The 23039-nt window shown below is 38.1% G+C and overlaps 1 protein-coding gene across 15 annotated transcripts in view; it reads right to left on the reverse strand.

The window, feature by feature from the left end:
* Nucleotides 1-23039, reverse strand: part of CASK (calcium/calmodulin dependent serine protein kinase) — a 357176-nt gene that overhangs the window by 273483 nt on the left and 60654 nt on the right. For 8 of the 15 annotated variants that reach the window (XM_019823740.3, XM_019823746.3, XM_019823744.3 and 5 more), the window contains exon 2: nucleotides 17516-17628. In XM_019823740.3, the coding sequence (XP_019679299.1) occupies nucleotides 17516-17628 (113 nt within the window). Of the gene's footprint in view, nucleotides 1-17497; nucleotides 17629-23039 lie in introns of all 15 variants that reach the window. The other 7 variants (XM_019823738.3, XM_019823747.3, XM_019823745.3 and 4 more) reach the window with 1 other exon arrangement.

Genomic DNA, 23039 nt, shown 5'->3' on the forward strand with positions numbered 1-23039 from the left:
CCAAGTCTTTTCTCTATTCCTGAGACTTCCTGATCTATCTCTGGGATCACTGCCGAATTTACTTGAGGGTACCTAGACTGGATTTCTTTCTCATAGGACAAGGGTCACTACCCCCTACCATAACTAATTACATGATTTCGCTATAGCGACGTGCAGAACAAGCTTGCCCAGCAATCTGGATAAACATAGAATCATGTAGTTACAGCCCAGCTTTGGATTCCTAGCCATGAGTGTGTAACACAGCCTATTCACCCTCTACAGATGTAATTTTTGCCAAAAAGAAGAAACCTTCCTTTGTTCATCAACATTCTTTTATGGTACCATTCCCCAGAATCCTCAGTAAATTCACAAAACCTATGTGATACGCATTCATTCACTCAGTAAATATTTATTGAACACCTACTTTGTGCCAGGCACAGTTCTAGATGCTCAGAATAAAGCTGTGAAGAAAACAAAAACATCTCCATCTCCAATTCATATTCTCACACACACACACACACACACACACACACACACACACACACCCCTTTCCCTTTTGTGGAGAGTGGGCACATGAAGCCAAGGATAGCTGGGTAGTAGGACATAAAGGGTGGGGCTTTGGAGTCCAAAGACAGACCAACTTGGGTTCACCTGGCTCGATCACTTCTGTGCACGAATTGAAAAGTTCTTTAACTTCTCTGATCTTCAATATCCTCTGCAAAACGTAGATATTTTTTTGCAGGATTTCCTTGAGGATTAAATGAGAGAACATATATAAACAGCACCTAACAAAATGCCCAGCATTTTATATAGTGGATGATCGGTACCATGGCCACCATTAAAAAGGAGAATATGTTTATTTCATTTGGTTACAGATGAAATCTTTACTACAAACTGCTTCTGTTTATACCTACTGCTCTTTTTGATGTACCATTACTAAAATCTTTTAATTACATATCCAATTATTCATGCTACTGGAGAGGTAAAGAGTTAAGATCTAACAAAGCAACAGTTCATAAGAAAACATCAGCTTTTAAAGCATTAAGCTTTAACCCATTTACAGGTTCAACTTCCTTCCTAGAGGAGAAGACTTAAAGCCTCTAGATTCAATCCCATAAACTGGCCACGGAGGAACTAAGCAATGGAAAATTGGGACATGATAGAAAGCTGGTACCATGAACAAAGAAAGGAATCCACTCTAGGCAAGCTGTAAATGAACAGTTCTGGAGTCCACTGAGTGTGGTGATCTCCTATAGCTGGTCATGCCTTTTGAGGGGCCCTTGGAAGCTATGTTTTCAAGGATGTGTCACAAGAGATATTGACTCCTACGTGTCATGGGCTTCTAAGCCAGGGCAATTCCCACCCCCACCCCACAAATATCTCACTTCCTTGTACTTGGTAGATTAAGAGAGGGTTCAGCATAAATTCTCTAATTTTTATACATGTGAATGCTAAGAAGCCTTGTTCACAAAAAGTAGATGTTACCATATGATCCAGCAATGCTGCTCTTAGGCATACACCCAAGAGAAATTAAAACATGTGTCCACACAAAAATACATACATTCAATGTGTGTTATTCGCAGTAGTTATGTTCTATAAAGTCACATGAACACTGAATGGGTGAATATGCAACCACTGCTCCAAGAGGAAGTATGGGATTAGGTTCTTGTGAGTCTCTGGTCACAGTTTGGTCAACCAATCAACACATAACCTTATTTTATGCGCATTTCTGTTTTAAAGATGCCTTATTTAATATATATCATTGATCCATTAATCCTGAACTCACAGCCAACAGCCCTTTAACTCATGCCTGGATGAAGCTTATATAACACATGTATTTGCTCTACAAAGCACACCACAGCCTTCTTGTACTTAGGAGTAGTAGACAGCACTTCAGCACTATGCTTGGGGGCTATGTGAAGCAGCAAAGTCACTGGCAAACAGCACAAAAATGCCAAACCGTGGCACCAACCAGACTGCAAAAAGGGCACTTGTTTACATGGCATGAGAGCCACAATATGGCGGCAGAGTGTAGCTGGTTTGACTTCAGCTAGGAATGTGTGCGTTGAGGGATTTACATCTTTGGCTGCTCCGCACATGTCTGAGAGTGACTATGAAAGTGCCCTGAGGATTTGTTTGGGGGTTACAAGTAAATCTTCGTGGGTAGGCAAATTTGCAAATACAGAATGAGTGGGGGTAGACCGCCCATGAATGTTCATGGCAGCTAAAAAGTTGCTACTACCCAATGTCAGTGACTAGTAGATGGATAAATAAAATATGGTCTACCCAAACAATGGAATATTATTCAGCCATAAAAAGGAATGAAAACGGATACGTGCTACAACATGGATGAACCTTGAAAACATGCCTATGGAAAAGAAGCCAGACAAAAGGTCATATGTGGTATGATTCCACTTATATGATCTGTCCAGAATAGGCAAATCTGCACAGGCAGAAAGCAGATCAGTAGTTGCCAGAAGCTGGGGAGGGGAAAAATAGTGAGTGCCTACTAATAGGTCTGGGATTTCTTTTGGGGGTGATGAAAATGTTCTGGAAATAGTGGTGATGTTTGTGCTTGCACAACTGTGAATACACAGAAACCCCTGAATGTAAAGGAGTGAATTTTGTGGTATGTAAATTCTATCTTAACACAGCTATTATTAAAGGAAAGCAAGGAGATAGGAATGGAGGAGGTTTTGTTCAAGCAAACTTCTTCTGAGTTACATGCCACAAACTGCATAATGACCTAAAAATTACTGTTAATGATCCGCCAGCTACCAGGTTGAGGAGTTCCATTAATTTTATTCAAAGCAAAGCAAAACTCAACCGGCCTTGAAAAAGTATGTTACCTGGTTTTTGACACTTACTTTCTCAACACTGATACCAATTTTCACACTGCTTCTTTGTTTGGCATCCTGGAGGTTTCTGTAAATATTCCAACGCATCTTAAAACACACCACGGTTAAGACTCTGGGTTGGTGAGAAGGCACATTGCATAGGGACAGAGGAAAAAATTGTGAAAGGGAACAGGAGAAAGAACCTATATGTCCATTACAGGTAATTGTCCTGGGCACATCAACTTTAGAAAGAATACACATGAAAATTAAGAATTTGGAAACTGGTTCCCTTGCCTGATATTGCTTAGAAGCCTTGGAACACCCAGGAGCACCTGTAGCCAGTGTGAAGACAGCTGGTTAAAGAATGAAAACTCAAATGTTAGTTTCTCACCAGCCCCTTTCTTTTCTCACCAGCAACTTAATTCAGACTTCTATTTGTTTGCAGGTAAAACAAGTTACTATCTTAAGTCTGCAACTATCATACTATCCCAAAGAGGTTTTAAATTGCAAGGGGACAGACTGCTTCTTATGCTTCTTTGTATTCCCTTCCTATCGCTGAGCATGAACTTTGAAAAGGTATGCAGTATGCATAAAATTTTGCTAACAATAAAAACTACTCCGTGCCAAAGAAAAACAGGCAGTGTAATATTCCTCTGTAAATCGGGAATAATAGGACTAGATAATGAACATAAATGACTCTTCAAAGCCCTCACATATAAAAACGTTGAGCTCTCTGATCCTGGAAAACAGCAAAAATTGAGAAATCTCCGCACTCGTTGTGTTCCAGAAAACAGCTTACTGCAAGGAAGCACATTCTCCAGATGAACTGAAAAGATTCACAGACGCCCTCCCCTCTTTGTTTACCTATGACAAAGGCAGGCAGACGGGCCCTCCAAATGTCCATTCTTTGTCTCATAAGTGATTTGCTCCACTGTGTGTCCCTGCTTATGCCCCAGAACAAGATGCTTGTTAACCAAACCCTGGTGAAGCTTCTCTATTCCTCTCCCAGTCTTCCCACTTCCTCATGCTGTTCTTTCTGTAGCTTTATTTCTCCGAAAGAAAATTTACTATTTTAAAAAAGACCCCACTCCCTATTCCAATAATCCCTTCTTCCTCCTTGAAATAACCCTTTCAAATAAAGCCTTTTCCTTACTAATTTGGAATTTGTTTTTTATTTGACACATTAATTATATAATGCAAACTTCAGAATAACTTTACTCAGAAAAGACTTATTTCCTAGGCAATTTCCAAGCCTATTCATACAGAGGGTATAATAGTAACTCAGACATTCAATATATCCAAGAACTACTCCTCATCTACTTCTTCAGACTTAAATTTTAATAACTGTACTCCAAAATTCTTGTAGCCCTACTATATAGAATGAGTTTCCCATCTACTAGTGCCCATATATCAAGGGCTATGCTTCCACCAAACCACCCAAAAACCTCTGCCACCATCCATTTTCCATTTCTACAGCTTCCCGAGAAATTTTATGAATCACATAATTTAAAAGCTAGCAAAAATGCGGATCTGAAATAGGTAGTTACTTATGTGGGGAAACAAACAACAAAAAAGGTTTAAAAAATGAAGCATGATTTAGTCCATATAGTGGAAGAGGGGAAAACTAAAATTGCTTACTTCAGAAAAAAAAAAAAAAAAAAAAAACAGTCTCCCATCTCACATTTTTTCATTGTGTTACATGTCCTGAATGTGATATTAAGCTGAAATTGAATCTATAAGCCAAAGAGCGCTGAGAGCTCTAGTATATAAACATGACAGCCATACTTAAGTCATGATGGGAAATCCAGATTAAGAGAGGTTTATGAATGAAATGATATTAAAGATTATGGCCAACATACTTTATTTAATATTAAGCCATGTGTACACCTGGAATTGTAATAAACAAGTCGTTTCAGTTTAACAAATACCCACATACTTTCAGAAGCAGGGTTTGCAAACTTAAGTCTTCTCTGCTTATTTATTTGTTTTTGAGAGAGAGAGAGAGAGAGAGAGAGAGAGAGAGAGAGAGAGAGAGAGAGAGAGAGTATCAATATGTGCATGAGCAGGGGGAGGGGCAGAGAAAGAGGGAGAATCCCAAACAAGCTCCATGCTCAGTGTGGAACCCTATGCAGGGCTTGATCCCAGAACCATGGGGCGCCTGGGTGGCTCAGTTGATTAAGCGTCCAACTTCCGCTCAGGTCATGATCTCACGGTTCGTGGGTTCAAGCCCTGCATTGGGCTCTACATTGTCAGTGCGGAGCCTGCTTGTGATTCTCTCTCCCCCTCCCCCATTTGCACTATTCTCCATCTCTCTCAAAATAAACTTAAAAAAAAAAAAGCAGAAGTGTTGGGGTATCTGGGTGGCTAAGTCAGTTAAGTGACCAACTTTAGCTCAGGTCATGATCTCACGGTTCGTGGGTTCAAGCCCCACATCGGGCTCTCTACTGTCAGCTTAGAGCCAGCTTTGGATCCTCTGTCCTCCTCTCTCTGCACCTCCCTCTCCACCTCAAAATAAAGAAACATTAAAGGGGTGCCTGAGTGGCTCAGTCAGTTAAGCGTCTGACTTTGGCTCAGGTCATGATCTCGCGGTTCGTGAGTTCAAGCCTCACATCGGGCTCTGTGCTGCCAGCTGGGATCCTGGAGCCCGCTTTGGATTCTGGGTCTCCCTCTCTCTCTGCCCCTCCCCCGCTTACACTTGGACTCTCAAAAATAAACAAACATTTAAAAATTTTTAAAAAAGAAACATTATGAAAAAGCAGAAGAGTTTTTAAAGTTGACTCTTCAGACTCAAAAGGTTCAATACAGTCACAACAAAGGCCAGCAGGGAAAACAGCCAAAGGTATACCACGGAGGCAGTTTGCTAAAATAGTATTTATAATTTATTGCCTATGATCTACAGAAATACTTGATTTCCTATGTAAAATGTATGTGCTTTAAAAATAAAAAACCTAACGGGAAAATCCCCTTTAGGAATATATATTACCCAGTGAGCCATATAGTAATTAAATGACTACTATGGTCAGAAGCTATGAAAAGGCAGTGTTTTGTTGAAAATTATTCACTATGTAGAAGCTGGTTTCTAGCAGTTTTTCTCAAACTACTCCATGAAATATAAAACCCTTTCTATTTTCCCCAGAGAACCATTATTAATGAATACGATTTTTTAAATACTAGCCAAATTTAAGGATTCCATCAGCTGTAAAAGTCTATGATTAATAATACCAATGCTCAGAAATGATGATCTGATAACTCAAAGTTAATGTTTTTCATGTGTATATGACATGGCACATAAAGGACAAATTCACTAATGTTTGAAAGAATGGGTCTTTTCATTTCAAATATTTATAAAATTTGATATATATTAAGTACATGGTCAGGACTTAAAAACACACGATAAACCACCTCAAGAGTCATATTTTATATGCCAAAATAAAACAGAAGTAGAAGCCTTGATCTCTTGGAATTTGCTAGATTATTTTTTTAATGCTTTTGTTTTTGAGAGAGAGAGAGAGAGAGAGAGCGCGAGCGCGCACACATGAACAGGGGAGGGGTGGAGAGAGGGGCACAGAGGATCTGATGTGGGGCTTGAACTCACCAACCCTGAGATCATGACCTGAGCCAAAGTTGGACACTTAACTGAGCCACCCAAGTGCCCCTGCTGGATTATTTCTAACCATTTCAATTTCAAACCACAGTGGAAGAAATGGACACCAAGAAAATGCAATTGCAAAGAAAAGATTCTGGCAAATGCTTTCTGCATGCAAAGGAAGAGATGGAGATTTATTAACTAGACCAGTAATTATTCCACATAACGAACATAAATTCACTATGTAAATTAAATCTATTAAATATTCATGTTTCCTGAGGAAAACAAGTGACGGTTTTTGATTACACTATCAGTTACATTAGTCAGTTTGCCTATACAGAACAATTTGGATTATTTAGAAACCAAAACCTGAAGTTAAAATGTTTTTGCCTATATACCCAAATTTTTATGAGCTAATTATCCATTTTGTGGATGAGTGCATCGATGAGGTGGCAATTTTTAAAAGTTATTTTTTATTTTTAAATAATTGTGCATTAACAAAGTGCAAAAACAGCACAGAGAGGTTCTGCATACTCTTAATCCAGCTTCTCCATGTAGAGGAGCAAAATTTGCCACCCCAAAAAGTGTTTCTTTGGCATGTGGATTATTTTAGGCTGTTTGCTTTCTTAAAAAAATATCCCAGAGAGCATTCTCCGCCCCCTCTCCGGACATTTACGTGGTATCTAGAACTGACCACTCTTAGGATACTGATATGGATCCTTCTAATTCTTTGTGCACGTTTTTCTTCTACTTAACACAATACAGAATATTGTATTCTGATCTTTTTTCATTTAAATAACAATAAAGTTTGAGGTAGCTCTATGGCTGGTTAAAACACCTGTCTTCTAAATAACAATAAAGTTTGGAGATTATTTTATGTCATTTATATTCCCCTAGGCTGCTTACTTTTAAGAAACAAAAGACTTGACAAGTTTTTCTTTTGTTCTTTTTCCTTCCTCCCCCCCTTCTCCCTAGATGGTCTAAAGAAAATTAGAAGATCTGCTCCAGGAGAGAGCTATCACCAATCACCATAGATAACTACAGTATAATATGAACTAGGGGGAGGTAGACAGGGAGAAACAAAGCAAGGCCTGTTTAATCAAAGTCCTCTCTGTGTCCCACTGTTTCTCAATGGCCCAACAAATATTTGTTTACCATTTACTCTTTCCATTCTTCCTGTGAATTGCCTTCCTCCCCTTTAAGTCCAGAATGACATATATACCTCATTTTGCCTGTCTTTGGGATCTCATGTTTATGTGGGTTCCCTGTATGTAATTAAATTTGATTTTCTCCTCTTAATCTTTCTCATATCAATTTAATTTTTAGACCAGATAGAAGAATCTTCAGGGTATCAGAAAATTTTTCCTCCCCAGCACCCGTCATAGTAACACCTTATATAATGATGTCAACACCAGGAGACTTGACATTGGTACAACTGACAGACCTTATTCAGATTTCACCAGTTTTACACACACTCATGTGTATGTGTAGAGTCACTACCACAATAGAGATACAGAACTGTTCAAAGATCCCCCCCCAACGATCCTAACATACTGTCTCTTCACAGTCACACCTACCCCCTCTTTCCCTCATGCTCCTAACAAAAACTTTGTGATCCCTAATACTTGACAATCACTAACCTGTTGTCCAGTTCTAGAATTTTGTTACTTCCACAACGATATAAAGGAAATCACATGGTATATGATCTTTCAAAAAGATTTTAATTTTTTTAAATGTTTATTTTGAGAGAGAGCATGCACATGAGCAGGGGAGGGGCAGAGAGAGAGAGAGAGAGAGAGACAGACAGACAGAGAGAGAGACAGAGAGACAGAGAGAGAGAGAATTATAAGCAGGCTCCACACTGTCAGCATAGAGCATGACACAGGGCTCAAACTTACAAACTGTGAGATCATGACCTGAGCCAAAACCAAGAGTCGGACGCTCATCGACTGAGACACCCAGGCACCCCGAAGTCTTGTTTTTTTGTTTTTTTTTAAACACAGAATTCCCTGGAGATCCATTTGAGTAGTTGCACGCATCAACAGGTTTTGTGGGTTTTTTTTGTTTTGTTTTTTGCTGAGTAGTTATTCCATAGTATGGATGTACCACAATTTAACCATTAATTTAGTTCTTTCTCAATTTTACCTATTTCAAATAGAACTGCTATGAAAACTTGCTTGCGGGTCTTCATGTGAAAACAGGTCTTCCTTTCTCTGAGAGGTACACCTCCCTGGAGTACAACTGCTGAATTGTTTGGCATGGCTATGTTTAGTTTTTCAAAGAAACTGCTCAACTATTTCCCAGAGTGACTTTATCACTATATATTCCCATCAGCAATGTACAAAAGATCCAGTTCATCCACATTTTTGCCAGAATATAGGATTATCTTTTATTATAGCTATCTAATAGTTGTGTGGTAATATTGCATTGTGGTTTAAATTTACACTTCCCGAATAGCTAAGGATGTTGGACACATTTTCATGTGCTTGGTAGAGACTTACATAGTACTTGTTGGGAAAATGTTCATGTTTTCTACACATTGTGTAACTGGAGACTTTTTTGTTTGTTTTTTCCTCTATCTTTAGATTGTGCATTTGGTGTCATGTCTAAGAATTCCATATCATAGGTCCTGATAAATTTCTGGTATGTTTTCTTTTAAAAGTCATGTCATTTTATGTTGTACATTTAAATCTATGATACAGGGGTGCCTAGGTGCCTCAGTTGGTTAAGTGTCTGACTTTGGCTCAGGTCATGATCTCACAGTTTGCGAGTTCAAGCTGCACATCAGGCTCTGTGCTGTCAGCACGGAACCCGTTTCAGACCCTCTGTCCCTCCCCCGCCCCACCCCTCCCCTGCTTGTACATGCTCTCTCTCAAAAATAAACATTAAAAAAAATAAAATAAAATGCAATACATCTATGATACACTTTGAATTAATTTTTATATAAAATGTTAAGATTTAGGGGTACCTGGGTGACTCAGTCGGTTAAGTGTCTGACTTCGGCTCAGGTCATGATCTCGTGGTCCATGAGTTCGAGCCCCACGTTGGGCTCTGTGGCAACAGCTCAGAGCCTGGAGCCTGCTTCAGATTCCGTGTCTCCCTCTCTCTCTGCCCCTCCCCCACTCACACTCTTTCTCTCAAAAATAGTACATAAACATTTAAAAAAAATTTTTTTTAATGTTAGATTTAGGTTGAGGTTAAATTTTTGGCCTATGCATGTTCAATTGCTCTACCACCATTTGTTAAAAAACCACTACCCTTTCTTCACTGAATTGGGTTTGAACATTCATCAAAAATCAGTTGGCTGCACACGTGTGGCTACTTCTGGGCAGTCTAATCTGTTGCACTGATCTAGGTGTCTGTTCCTCTGCCAGCACCACACTGTATTAATTCCTATACCTATAGAAGTCTTAAAAAATGGGGTAGAGTAATTCCTCCCACTATATTACAGTTTTTCAAAATTGTTTTTGGTATTCTTGGTCTTTTGCCTTTCCATATGTAATCTAGGATAAGCTTTCCATCTCCACAACAAATCTTCCTGGGGATTTAATTGGAATCGGAGCAAACCTATAGATAAATGTGGGGAGAAATGACATCTTTACTATGTTGAATCATCTAATCCCTGAAGAGAGTACATCTCTCCATTTATTTGTATCTTCGATTTTTTTTCATGAGTGAGGTGTAGTTTTTACCATAGAAGGCTTATACATGTGTCATGAGATGTATACCTAAGAATTTCATTTTGTTTTGGGCAACGGGTGAATAGCACAGTGTTTTTAACTATGGTTTCCAGGTGTTCTTTGCCAAGTATATAGAAAAACAGAAATAGAATTGGTTTTGGTATATTCATCTTATATTGTTGACGAACTCACTTATTAGTTCTGAAGGCTTGTTGCTGCAGATCCTTAGGATTTTGTACAGAGGCTTTCATGTCATCTATAAATAAAAAGTTTCATTTCTTCCTTTCCAACTTCTATGCTTATGTTTCCTTTCCCTGGCTTAGTGTGATCACTTCCAGCACTAGGCTGAGTAAGTGGTGAGAATGAGGAGCCTTCCCTTGCTCCCAATCTGAGGAGAAAAGCCTTTTGAGTAAATTTTTCTGAAAAAAAAATGTAAGATCTAGGTCTAGAGCCTTTTTTTTTTTTTGCATGTCAATATCCAGTTGTACTAGCACCATTTGTTGAAAAGACCATCCTTTCTCCATTGCCTTTGCTACTTCAAGATTAGCTTTGGTCTCTCTTTTCTATTTGCTACTTAAAGATCTATTTCTGGGCTCTCTTTTTAATTGATCTGCTTTTTCTTTCACAAGTACTACACTGTCTTGACTACTGTAGCTTTAAATTAAGTTCTGGAGTAATGTCAGTCTACCAACTTTGCCCTTGGTTGCTTTATTCAGCTATCCCTTAAATCAGGAGAAAAAAGTTACAATCAAAAATACATTTAGGGCACCTGGGTGGCTCAGTCGGTTAAGCAACCAACTCTTGATTTTGGCTCAGGTCATGATCTCACAGTTCATGAGTTTGAGCCCCATAGCCACACTGTCAGCATGGAGCCCACTTGGGACTCTCTCTCTCCCTGCCTCTCCCATGCTCAATCTCTCTCAAAATAAGTAAAATAAACTTAAAAAATACAATCATACAGTCTTTCATATTTACATATGCAATTACCTTTACTGGGGCTCTATTTATTCTTATGGTTTTAGTTACTACCTAGTGTTTTCTTTTGAGCCTAAAGAACTTTTACTATTTCTTGTAGGTCAGGTTTACAAATGATGAATTTTCTCAGTTTTGTTTACTTGAGAATGTCTTTATTTAACCTTCATTTTTGAGGTATCATTTTCCTGGATACAGAATTCTTGGTAGATCATCTTTTTCTTTCATCATTTTGAGTAAGTTATCATCCTATTCTCTTCTGGTCTCCATGGTTTCTAACAAGAAGTCCACTGTTAATCTTATTAAGGATCCCTTGTACATGAGGAGTTACTTCTGTTGCTTAGGACAGTTTGATTATGTAATATTTTTGCATTTATCCTACTTGGACTTTGAGTTTCTTGGATATGTACCTTTGTATTTTTCATCACATATGAGAAATTTTTCGCCACTATTTCTTCAAATATTGTATCCCTTTCTCTCCTCTCCTTCTGGGACTCCAATTAGACATATGTTGATGTGCTTGATGGTATCCCTACAGGTCTTTGAGCATCTGTTAACTTTACTCAATCTTTTTTTTTCTTTCTGTTCCTCAGCCTAAGTAATCTTAATGACCCTATCCTCAAGACTGCTAATTCTTTGTTGTCTGCTCAAATCTACCGTTGAGTCTTTCCAGTAACACTGTTTTTGTTTATTGTACTTTTCCATTCCAGAATTGCTATTTGGTTCTCTCTCTTCTTTAAATTTTGAGAGAGAGAAAGCATGCAAGAGGGGGGGGGGGGGAGAAAGAGAGAGAGAGAGAGAGAGAGAGAGAAAGAGAGAGAGAGAAAGAGAGAGAGAGAGAAAGAGAGAGAGAGAGAGAGAAAGAGAGAGAGACAGAGACAGAAAGAGAGAGACAGAGAGACAGAGAGAGACAGAGAGAGAGAGAAAGAGAAAGAGAGAAAGAGAGAGAAAGAGAGAAAGAGAGAGAGGGAGGAAGAGAGAGAGAAAGAGAAGGAGAAAGAGAAAGAGAAAGAGAAAGAGAGAAAGAGAAAGAGAGAGAGAAAGAGAAAGAGAAAGAGAGAGAAAGAGAAAGAGAAAGAGAAAGAGAAAGAGAGAAGAGAAAGAGAATCTTAAGCAGGCTCCAAGCTCAGTGTGGAGCTCAATGCAGGGCTCAATTTCACAACCCTGGGATCATGACCTGAACTGAAATCAAGAGTCAGATGCTCAACCAACTGAGCCACACAGGCCAGGCACCCCTATTTGGTTGTCATTTTATAATTTCTCTTTACTGATAGTTTCTATTTGGTGATATTATGCTCATATTCTCCTTTAGTTTTGTAGACAGTGTCATCTCTTTGAACACATTTAAAATAGACGATTTAAACTCTTTTTCTGGTAGGTCAAACAACTCCATTTGCTCAAGGATAATTTCTATTGATTGTGTTTTTTCCCATTGTTGATGAGCCCTCCTTTGTTTCTTTGTAGGTCTCAATTTTTTTGTTGAAAACTAAACATGTGTCAACTCTGGAAATTAGACTTTCCCCTCCTCTAGGGTTTAACTGTTACTGTTGCAGTTTTTGTTCCTATTTGTTCAGTGAGTTTTTAGAACTAATTGTCTAAAGTCTGCATTGTTGTGTGTGGTCACTTATTCTCTGCTTGGGGTTAGGTTCGTCTTTGCTCAGGGTCTGCATATGCATTAGGGTATACCTTTAATGCTCAAGGAGTTAACAACTCTGCCTTAGCATTCAATTCCTACTTGCACAGCCTGAAACTTGGCCAGAATTGAGAGCTTAAGGCCTTGTTAGGTCTTTTTTGAGCATGTGCACAGTCCTATACACGTGCACGGCCTTCTTGATTCCCAGAAATATATTGTAGCTTTCTCAGAGCCCCTATAGACCTCTCATTACCCCAGCTTTTCTTTTTAAGCTTTTAGGTTAGCTTTCTGTTTGTCCCAACTGGTACTCTACGACCTCAGACAGCTATGAAGTTAAACTGCCTCTAAAAGTTTTCAACAAATGCCCCCAGGAAAAAGGTTTTTTGCAGTAGGCAATCTCCAAGTCAGGTGAAAAAAAGACAAGCCTTGCAAGTGGGGTCCCTACCAGGGAACTACCAGCTAGATCAAATAATGATAATTTCTTGGGCATGAGCGTTTCAAGGAGTTCCCTCCCTGTTCTGCCTCCTTTGGTGGCTGCCAAAGCTCCTGGTTTTCACCATGATTGTGAACTCTATTTTCAAGGTTACCATGGAACTGGAGAAAGGGGGATGGGAGTGGGACGAGTGAAAATGCCACAAAGCCCACTGTTCTTAGCAAGAATCAGCACTTTTCCTGAATAAATACTTCCTGCATAGCTGTAAGCCTCTGGTTAATTTCCAGAGTCTGAAAAAGTTGATTCTATTTTTGCCAGTTTTCTCTTTGCTTTTATGGAGAGGAGAATTGTCAAAGGTCCTTACTCCTCCAATTTCGCTGACATCATCTGCTATCTGGGACTTTTAGAATGAGATATTCTTAGAGACTAAGTAAACTGGAATCCAATCTATATTCTTTCTAGAAGACAATATTTTTCCAAAATAAAAACTGCCATTTTTGAACTTTTAAAATTAAATCATGAAGAATCAAGTTCCTTCAAGATCTCAAAAGTGTCAATTCAGTTTCCAATTCTATATATCTTACCTTCCTTAAAATTTCCTTGTAACACTTTGCCTAAATTAATTTTGATACCTATTTTTAAAACAAAAAGGGAAAATTTAATTAGTGGGTTAACAGAGTAAGAGATAAAATGTGTATTAATTAAAAGTTTTAAGATATTCATCAAGGAATTTCATTAATGGAGGCTGTGTATGTAAGTATGAAAATATCCTCCGATCAGAAGTAATATCCTAATATAAATTCACTAGGCTTTCATTTAATAAAAACTTGTTATTCACCTCATGTTCATAAGAATTGATTTCATTGTTTCATACATATGAAAGAAGAAACTGAACCAGTTAGGAATAATATGCCTTTTTATGAAACTAATAAAAGCTGTGGGCTTTCTTCCTAAGAAAATGAACACATATATATAACTCTGCTTACAATTTAAGGGGTTCTTGGATACCCCATAGCCTGTAAATTAAAAAACCCTACTGAAAAAAAAATTATGATATTAGTGGGAAAAATAGAAAACAGATCTTCAAATAATTAAAATATCTCATCTTCAGCGGAGCAATGAGAATTTAAAACATTAAAACATACAAGAGGTCTCTGACATACAATATTTTATTTCAAAAGCTAAATTGTAAATTCTGTATTTAGAATTTATCACATGTTCTTATAAAAACAATGGTTGGAGACTATTAAACTGTAAGCCTCTTAAAAATAGGTGCTCTTCTGGGGCGCCTAGATGGCTCAGTCGGTTGGGCAGCCAACTCTTGATTTTGGCTCAGGTCATGACATCATGGTTCATGAGTTCAAGCCCTGCATCGAGCTCTGCACTGACAATGGAGAGCCTGCTCGGGATTCTCTCTCTCCCTGCCGACCACACTTGCTCAAAATAAATAAATAAATAAAATATAAGTAATTGTTTAAAGTAGGTGCTCCTTTTATCTGTCTTTGTATTATAATGATCTAAGTAAACGGCATAAGTTAGGATCTCAGGTGACCCTTTACAAAGCCTATTTTACTCAATAATGTATTTGAATACAAATTCACTAAAACAGGAAAAAATATTGAGGCAATGACAAAGATCAAATAAACCATAAAGACAAAAATAAAAAAATAAAATGGAAAAATAAAAAATAGATTTTAAATTACGTGTTGCTTGAGAGACAGAATTATAACAGAACATAATAGTAAATACAGCTATTTCTAGATATTCTTATTTGAATTTATGGATTCCTTTTTGTTGTGTTAAATTTCACTTCAAAATATGTTTTCTCCTTAATACAGCATCTCCTACACTTAGCCATGAATGAGGTCATTTTTGGACCCTAAGAGTTTGTAAATGGACTGAAAGGGCAAAGGGGATAAGATGTTTTGCCTGTAGTGACTGCAAAGGTGTTAAAAGACACTGGGAGGGAGAAATTGGTCAAAGAGGTTTTATATAAATATTTATTATATATATATATCTTATATAATAAAATGTATCCAACTTAAAGTAAGATAGTGCTAACATGAGCAATAAGAGGATATGGGAACACCACTGCAAAAAAGAAAAAAGGAAAAACAGGTGGGGGGATAGTGGAGATGAAATTTTGATTTTGCTTCTTGGTCATTGTGAGTCACTGTGCTAAAGACGACAGGAAGGGGCGCCTGGGTGGCGCAGTCGGTTAAGCGTCCGACTTCAGCCAGGTCACGATCTCACGATCCGTGAGTTCGAGCCCCGCGTCTGGCTCTGGGCTGATGGCTCGGAGCCTGGAGCCTGTTTCCGATTCTGTGTCTCCCTCTCTCTCTGCCCCTCCCCCGTTCATGCTCTGTCTCTCTCTGTCCCAAAAATAAAAATAAAAACAATAAAAAAAAATAAAAAAAAAAACAACGTTGAAAAAAAAGACGACAGGAAAACTACATTTTGGCACCATAAATATAAAAGACAAGTTGTACATTTTCATCTGAATAACACTGAACTCTTACCCAAACCAGGTAAAATCATGAGTAATATGCAGAATTCAATTGGTATCATTTAATATGTATAGGTTGTGGCCTTACCATACAGGATCAATGAAATGACCTGGCCTTGTCTTCAGAATAGGGCTTGAAGATATTTATATAGCAAAAGCAGTGCCAAAACAATGAAGGAGTAAGCTACAATTTCAGTGACAGGCTCTCATATATTAGGTAAAGACCAGACAAACTCAGAGACAAGGACTACATGCCTACCCCTCCCCCTAAGTTTGGCATTTGACTCCCTAACTAGGTGACAATAAAAAAGAGGTTCAGCCTAGCAGTCCGAGTCTATGACACCAGAAATCCCTGCTGAAGAAATCTGTCAATAAACAACCTCAGCCAACTGAGAAAGTAATCAATTGACTCCCTGAAAATGTCTTTAGCCTGAAGAGATTTAGAATTAAGTATAACAATGAGCTAAATCAATAGAAAATTGGTATACTGAGTAACTGATTTAGACTTGTGATTTTAAACTAGACTCTTACTAAGTTCATCAACAGTAACAGAACATTTAAAGGAAATACAGATTTGACATATCCATAGGTTTAATAAACTAGGTTTACACAAAACTACCTCAAGACCCAGGAAGGTTTTATTATTGGTTGACAACTGAGGTAAAGAAAATCAAATACAGTATATTAAACTTGAATACAGGTAAGTTTTAGGAAATATAATTAAAGCCTGCTTGGAAGTAGATCTTAAATTCTGCTAAATTTATAAAATAATTTATATTAAAAAGTAATAATAGCCAATTCTAGAGTATGAGTCCGTAAGATCTAAAACCTCTGAATGTTACCATAACATCTTAAGGATTAAAGCACTTAAAAAAAAAAAAAATCAGTGATTCCTGTAACAACTTCTAAGACTCTTCTATAATCAGTACATGGGTAATAATTCAAAGGGTTAAAAAAGTACTTAAAAGTAATGATCCTGAAAAAAAGATCTACAGAAAAAGATGAACTTGGAGCTCACAGTGTGTGGGATTCTACTTTCCAAAGTTAAGATAACTGGATAAAATATAAATAGGCTACTCTGCCTTAGCTTTTCCAACTTCAACTATCAATTGCATTGTTCTTGGGATAAAAAAAAAAAAGACGAAAGAAGGCTATGTATTTTACTGGAGTGTTAGACAGGCTAGTTAGAAAAATAAATGTAATCAATTGTGCCAGCTGAAGTATGAGCACATGGGAACTGTGGCTACACAAAACTAGGACTTAAACTGTGTAAAACTTTAAAATGCTTACATACTGTTTAAAAATATTTGCATATAAATATGATTATCCATATCAAGGTTTTAAAACCAAGTTTTAAGTCTGGCAAGTCCTAACAGTACTGATCTTTCAAATTTTCACATATACACCCTAAGTGTCTTAAGCCAAATGTGATATAGGAGTCTTTTAGTTCATTTAGACCATAATCCTGAAGGTGATAAATTATGGATTTGGAGGGAATTCTTAGTTTCTTCTGAATCTGCAATTATCATTATCTTTCCCATTATTTCCCCTCCCTCCCTTCCCATCCCTTGTTCCATATCACAGGAATCAAAATTAGACCCTAAAAAAGATATATACATATATCCAGATTTCACTGATCTTCATGGTGAAAAAGCATAGGCCTAGAGCAATCCTATATGGCTTTATAACTGTAAAGGACTCGAGCTATCTTTCAAATACCATTTTCTAGAATTGACGAACTAGACTGGAATTTAAACTGTCTCCACCCACTTCCCACTATATCATACCCACCACTTCCCCACCCCCAGATGAAGGTTAGGTTGATAAATGGATTTTGGAGATGAAATAAAGCCAGACATCAAATAACTTACTTGAAATCCATCTCTTACCTTCTGTACTTAACCCTGGACTTGATGTGAACTTGGCTACATCAACAATTTTTACAGCAAATTGCTGCCCAGTTTCTCTGTTGATACATCGTCGTACAACACTGAAGGGACCCCTTAAAGAAAAAGAAGAAAAATACCAAGTTTAATTCAGTGATTTTCAGTCCCTGTTTCCCATCAGCATCTTACTGATGTTTCATTGTCTACTACGGCCATAGTTTAAGATCAAATTTAAGTAATGTAATTTTGAACATATTTTTCTATAATCCATGAGGTAAATAATTCATAAATTAGAAGTTACTAAGCCTGAATAGAACACAACTCTGCATTTCAAAATGACTTATTAAAATTTTAACTAGTATTCTTATACCCAAGGCAAATAATCTTTGTAATATTCTATACATATTATCAACATCTTAAACAAAATAAGAAATCACAGTGGTAGCGCACACAGCTTTCACCTTTTGAAGCAGAAACTTAAGTCTTCCTTGACACCTTCCCTCTCACCTTACCCACCGCCTATCTAATCTTCACTAACAAGTCCTACGGCATTTCTCTCAAATCTTTCTCAGTCCTGTCCACCTCTCTCCATGTATCATACCCTAGTTTAAACTACTACCATCTTCTAGCAGGACTACTAAAAAGCTGGTTTCTCTCATTCGCTCTGGCAGTCATGTTTTAAAAATGAAAATCTGATCTTATGTTTCTGCTTAAAATCTCAGAGAAAGAAGGTATTTTCAATGCATAATATTTAGTTAAGAACCAAAACACATGAATAATTCCCAAATAGGAAAATACACCTTAGTAGAATCAGGTCAAAAGATTTGAAGAGGCACTTCACAAAGAGAAAGCCCTGCATGACTTTGTCCCAACATCCTCTCCAGTCTCACATGAAGTCACAGAAAAACCTATCTTCCTTAAACATCAAATTAGAATTGTTCTAAATTGCCAATGGAAAGGAAGTAATTTCTACCAGGAGAGCCACTGACCCAAGTCATTTGAGTCATCCAGCTCTCTCCCTAAATTGGTGGCTCTCAATACTGCCCATACAATTGAATCAACTGGGATGATTGTTACGTACACACAGTTCCTTGTGATTAATAGTTATCAAGTATCTGAACAAAAGATAATCCAAAGATTCATTTTACATGCTTGGATTGACTATTGAATAATACAGAAGGCAACAGCAATATACTGTAGCTTATTTGAAAACGAGTGTGGTTTAGGTCATTAAATACACATACACGTATACACATGCATATTCCCCTCTCTGCTCAGAAAAAAAAAAAAACACCCTCATTGGTCACTTACACTGGGACACCTGTGATACTGTTTGCCTCAAAGAAGGTTTGTCTTTCAATCAGGAGACAAGGAAAAGAATGTCATCTAACCCAGACTGAAACATTTCTCTAACATCATACAAATTAGTTGACTTCACGTGCCATCATCAGAACATCAATTACACCACAGCCTCAAATCTCTCTCTTCAAGCAATCTAACAAAGCTCAACTGGAAGGGAAAAAAATAGTAATAATGGGCCTTTCAGAACTCTGAAGAAAGAGGACCTTTTTTGATAACCACTCAAAAATATTCAAAGATTTTCCTCCAAGAGAAGACAATATAACAGTGAGGCAGGACTCCCACAAACGTTTTCATTCTCAATCTGGATGTCTTACTTGTGATTACTTATCCTGACAACAGCAAGCAATTTCAGGAAATGCTTAATGTAATTGGTTTTTGTCCACACATAAACCCTTGGGATTCTATTTATATATACATTTGTGTTGTGTGCTTCAATTCACTACATCTTTTTGGAAATGTTCCAAGATCTGTATGTGGGATTATTCATGGACAATAGAGTCATTTTTTTTTTTTTTTACTTTTTCCTGTTTGAACAAAGGTAAAGAAGAAAACATAGCTTCTCTCTCCACCCTTTTAGTAATAGTAAAATGAAGAAAGAGAGAAAGAAAGGGGAATACAGAGGGAAAAAAAACGAGAAAGGTGTCTAAATCTGTGAATAAAAATAAAAAACCAAATCCTCAATTCTTTAGGCTAATTTTATAATGTGAGGGAAGGAAAATGAGTTCACTTACGAACTACCAATGACCTGAAGACAGGTCAAAAGTAAAGCATTTCAAGGATCTGTCCCTCAGTGGCACCCAGGGAATTAGAAAAGATGAATCAAATTTAGTACACAAAAAAGACAAACATACCTAACGTTTTTTCTTATGATTTAATCCACCAACTAGAAACTCAATGGAAACTGATAAAAATTCAAATGAGTATACAGTGTTTATAATTTTAGCAGGATCTGAGCACACTTATTTGGTTGACAGGTTAAAGACAGGCAAGCTATGAAATACTCTGGCTGGGTTTCCCATCTTAAAAAAGAGGGTGTAATAAAGTGTGTGTAATACAGTAAATGTTTTATACTTATTAATTATACGCAAATGATATGTTAAGCAACAGCAAAAGCTCAGGAGGCCTAGGTCTCGCCATGTATCTGGCCTAAATTCTTTGATGCTTGAAATTTCATCCTTGCATTTAGTCTATGGTGCAGCTCATTCCTGAGTATTTATGTGGGGGAAAATATTGACAGATAGTTGTAAGCCATCATCATAGAGGACTATCTTTCTCATGTTTCTACTAATCCTAGCCAGCGTGTTAATCAAAATGAAATAAGATAACTGATAGCATTTCACATTTGATAAAATAGACATTCTTTATTCAACTCTTTTAGAGCAGTGAATTTTGATAGGGATTGTGGCACAAGGTTCCATGAGGCAGGTGGTGGCTCGCAGAATTCTGTTTTTAAGTAAAAGGTCAATTAAACCAGAATATGTTGCAAGTGAATATTGCTATACCATGGCCTAAAGTTTTGAAAAGAATGCAGCTGTGTCTCTTTGCAGACAGAGTCGTCTCCTCTGGTTCTCATTTATGTGAAAAAAGGTTAACTCTAGGAAATAAGCAATTTTGATAGCAACAGTAAATCCATCCAAAAAGGAGACCAGAATTAAGTGAAATCAGGCTAGAATATAGTATGTTGGTTTCCAGGATAATAGGATAGATTTAACACAATGCATCTAATTTATCTTCCTCCCCAAACCCCTTTCAAATGATACCAAAGGGCTTATCATTTTTTAAAAAGGACTGGGAGAAAGGAGAGGTGATAATAGTAATAATCAAATTTGAGGAAGCAAAAAAGCAGATAGAGTAGTAACTGACTTAGCAGACTCAGGAAAGCTGAAGGACAAACAGAAAAGAGGGAACGTTCAAAACCAAACCCATTCATTTACACTCCAGGTTCTTCAAGAAGCTCTTGAACTGGCAGCACCAGATAACCCTGAACTAGAGGTTAAGAGAGTGGGGCTAAAAGAACAAGGTTTGAATGAAATGAAATCTCTAAAGCAGCAGGTAGAGTGGTAGATCCCCTCCATACCCATACTCCATACCACTGTGCAACTGCGCTACCGCCATCCTATCAGAGGCCCATTCTCTAGAGAGGGTAGAACATAGGGTCTGAGAATCTGGGGCGGGGGGGGGGGGGGCACAAGGCAGTTAAGGAAGTGGTTACTAGTAAGTGGAAAGCAAGGGGATTGAGTGATCACTCAAATTGAATGTAGACAATCCCAGCCCCTTTCTCCTTAACAAGGGGGAATGTTAGAAGCTAGAGCTTTATCCTTCAGGTAGGAGAAAGATTTTCTGTTGTGTTTTATGACCAGCCCAGAAGGAAAGATCTATAGATAATGACTTGAACTGCTCAACGAGCTCTGCCCACAAATTCAAAGCTCTCAATCAGCTTTCAATTAATCTCCTGCAGGGTTTCCAACCTCAGCACTACTGGCATTTTGGCCTGGCCTGGATAGTTCTTTCTTGTAGGAGGATGTCCCCTGCATTGCAGGATGCTTAACAGCAATCTCAGCAGCAACCCTTCACCCAGTTTTGACATCCAAGAAGGTCTCCAGACATTTGTCCCCTGGGGCGGGGGGGGGGGGGGGGGGCAAACTGGCCCCAATTGAGAACCACTGCTCTAGTATTAATCATGAGTAGACAACCAAACTCCCAAAACATCTGGAGAATAGTCTCTAGTTTGGAAGACCAAAATCTCAAAACAGAGTGAGCAACCAAAAGGAAGCAGACTAAACAAGATAAAAAACTTCAAACTACTATTAATATCCTAAGATATTACAACTATCAAACAAAAACAGAACTTTCAGAAAATATAAAAAGGGCTCTTGAAAAATAAACACCTTGAGAAATTTAAAACTCAACAGAAGGGCTAGAAGATAAAGTTGAGGAAATGCCCCAAAAAGTAAAGCAAGAAGAACAAAAGAAATGGAGGGAAGAACTCAAAACAATAATCCAAAAAAATTTCCCAGAACTTAAATCATGAGTTGCCCAGGTTTAAAGGACCCACCAAATACTTTGCACATGCCACCTGTGGAATTTAAGAGCCAGATTCTCAGAAGTGGAGGTAAGGGTGTGCTAGTAGGGGAGTATGATATGGTTCACACACCAAGATCAGGAACCAGAATGGCTTCTGATTTCTCAGTGGCAACATGAAAAGCAAGAAGATGACAGAGCAACACCTTCAAAGTCATGAAGGAAATTTCTAACTTTTAATTCTATATCCAGCCAGAAAAACCAATAATCATAAGGATGATTTCAGACATGAAAGAGATCAATAAATTACCTGCAGTACATACTTCGTGAAGAAATTATTTTAAGATATGTTTGCCAAAACAAGAGACTAGATCAGCGAAAAGGGCGCCAAGTGATGGCAAAGAGGAGGTCCAACCAACACAGGAGATACATAAAAGGAACCCCCAAGGGGGTAACGAAACAGGACCTCTGGCTGACAGTGGGGTGTCAAGGAGAGGTTAACTAGTCCAGACTGGGAGCTATCAAAGGTTTCCCCTGCCACCTTTTCAACCTCAAAACAGAAGGACCGGGGGTGCTGGGCCCATTCTTCCATTTTGTTTCTTCCAGCCAGGGGCTGATAAGATTTCTGCTCTTCTCTGCTACCTGGAGAGAAGATGCTCATTTCACTCCATAGCAATGTTCTCCTTTGGTATATTCCTGAGAGCTGGAGGCAGTGGACTGAAAAGCAGGAAAATGCAGGGCAGCCCAAGCCTCCTGACATTATTCCTGTAGAACAGTAAACTAGCCCCATACCACAGCACTAATGTCCTGCCTGTAAGGAGCCCCACATCCTGGGATTTAGCTGCGCCCTTGCCATTCGACTTCCCAGAAGGGGCTCCTATACACTCTCAGGGTATCTGAAGCCAGACTGCGAACAAGAGGTTCTGTTCAGTTTCTCTCCTCCTGAGAGTCTTCGTACAATAGTGGTAATACTGCCCTGTCCTACTCAGTTTGTAAAGCCTAAAAAATATGCTTTTTAGGCATACATACCTAGGTGGTAAAGCTATAAAGAAAATCAAAAGAAATGATTATCATAAAAGCCAGATAGTGGCTATGTGGGGAGGGAGGCTGTGATTGGGAAGGGGCACGCAAGGGGCTTTTAAAG

The sequence above is a fragment of the Felis catus genome, chromosome X (assembly GCF_018350175.1).
Source record: "Felis catus isolate Fca126 chromosome X, F.catus_Fca126_mat1.0, whole genome shotgun sequence".
NCBI classification, from domain to species: Eukaryota; Metazoa; Chordata; class Mammalia; order Carnivora; family Felidae; genus Felis; species Felis catus.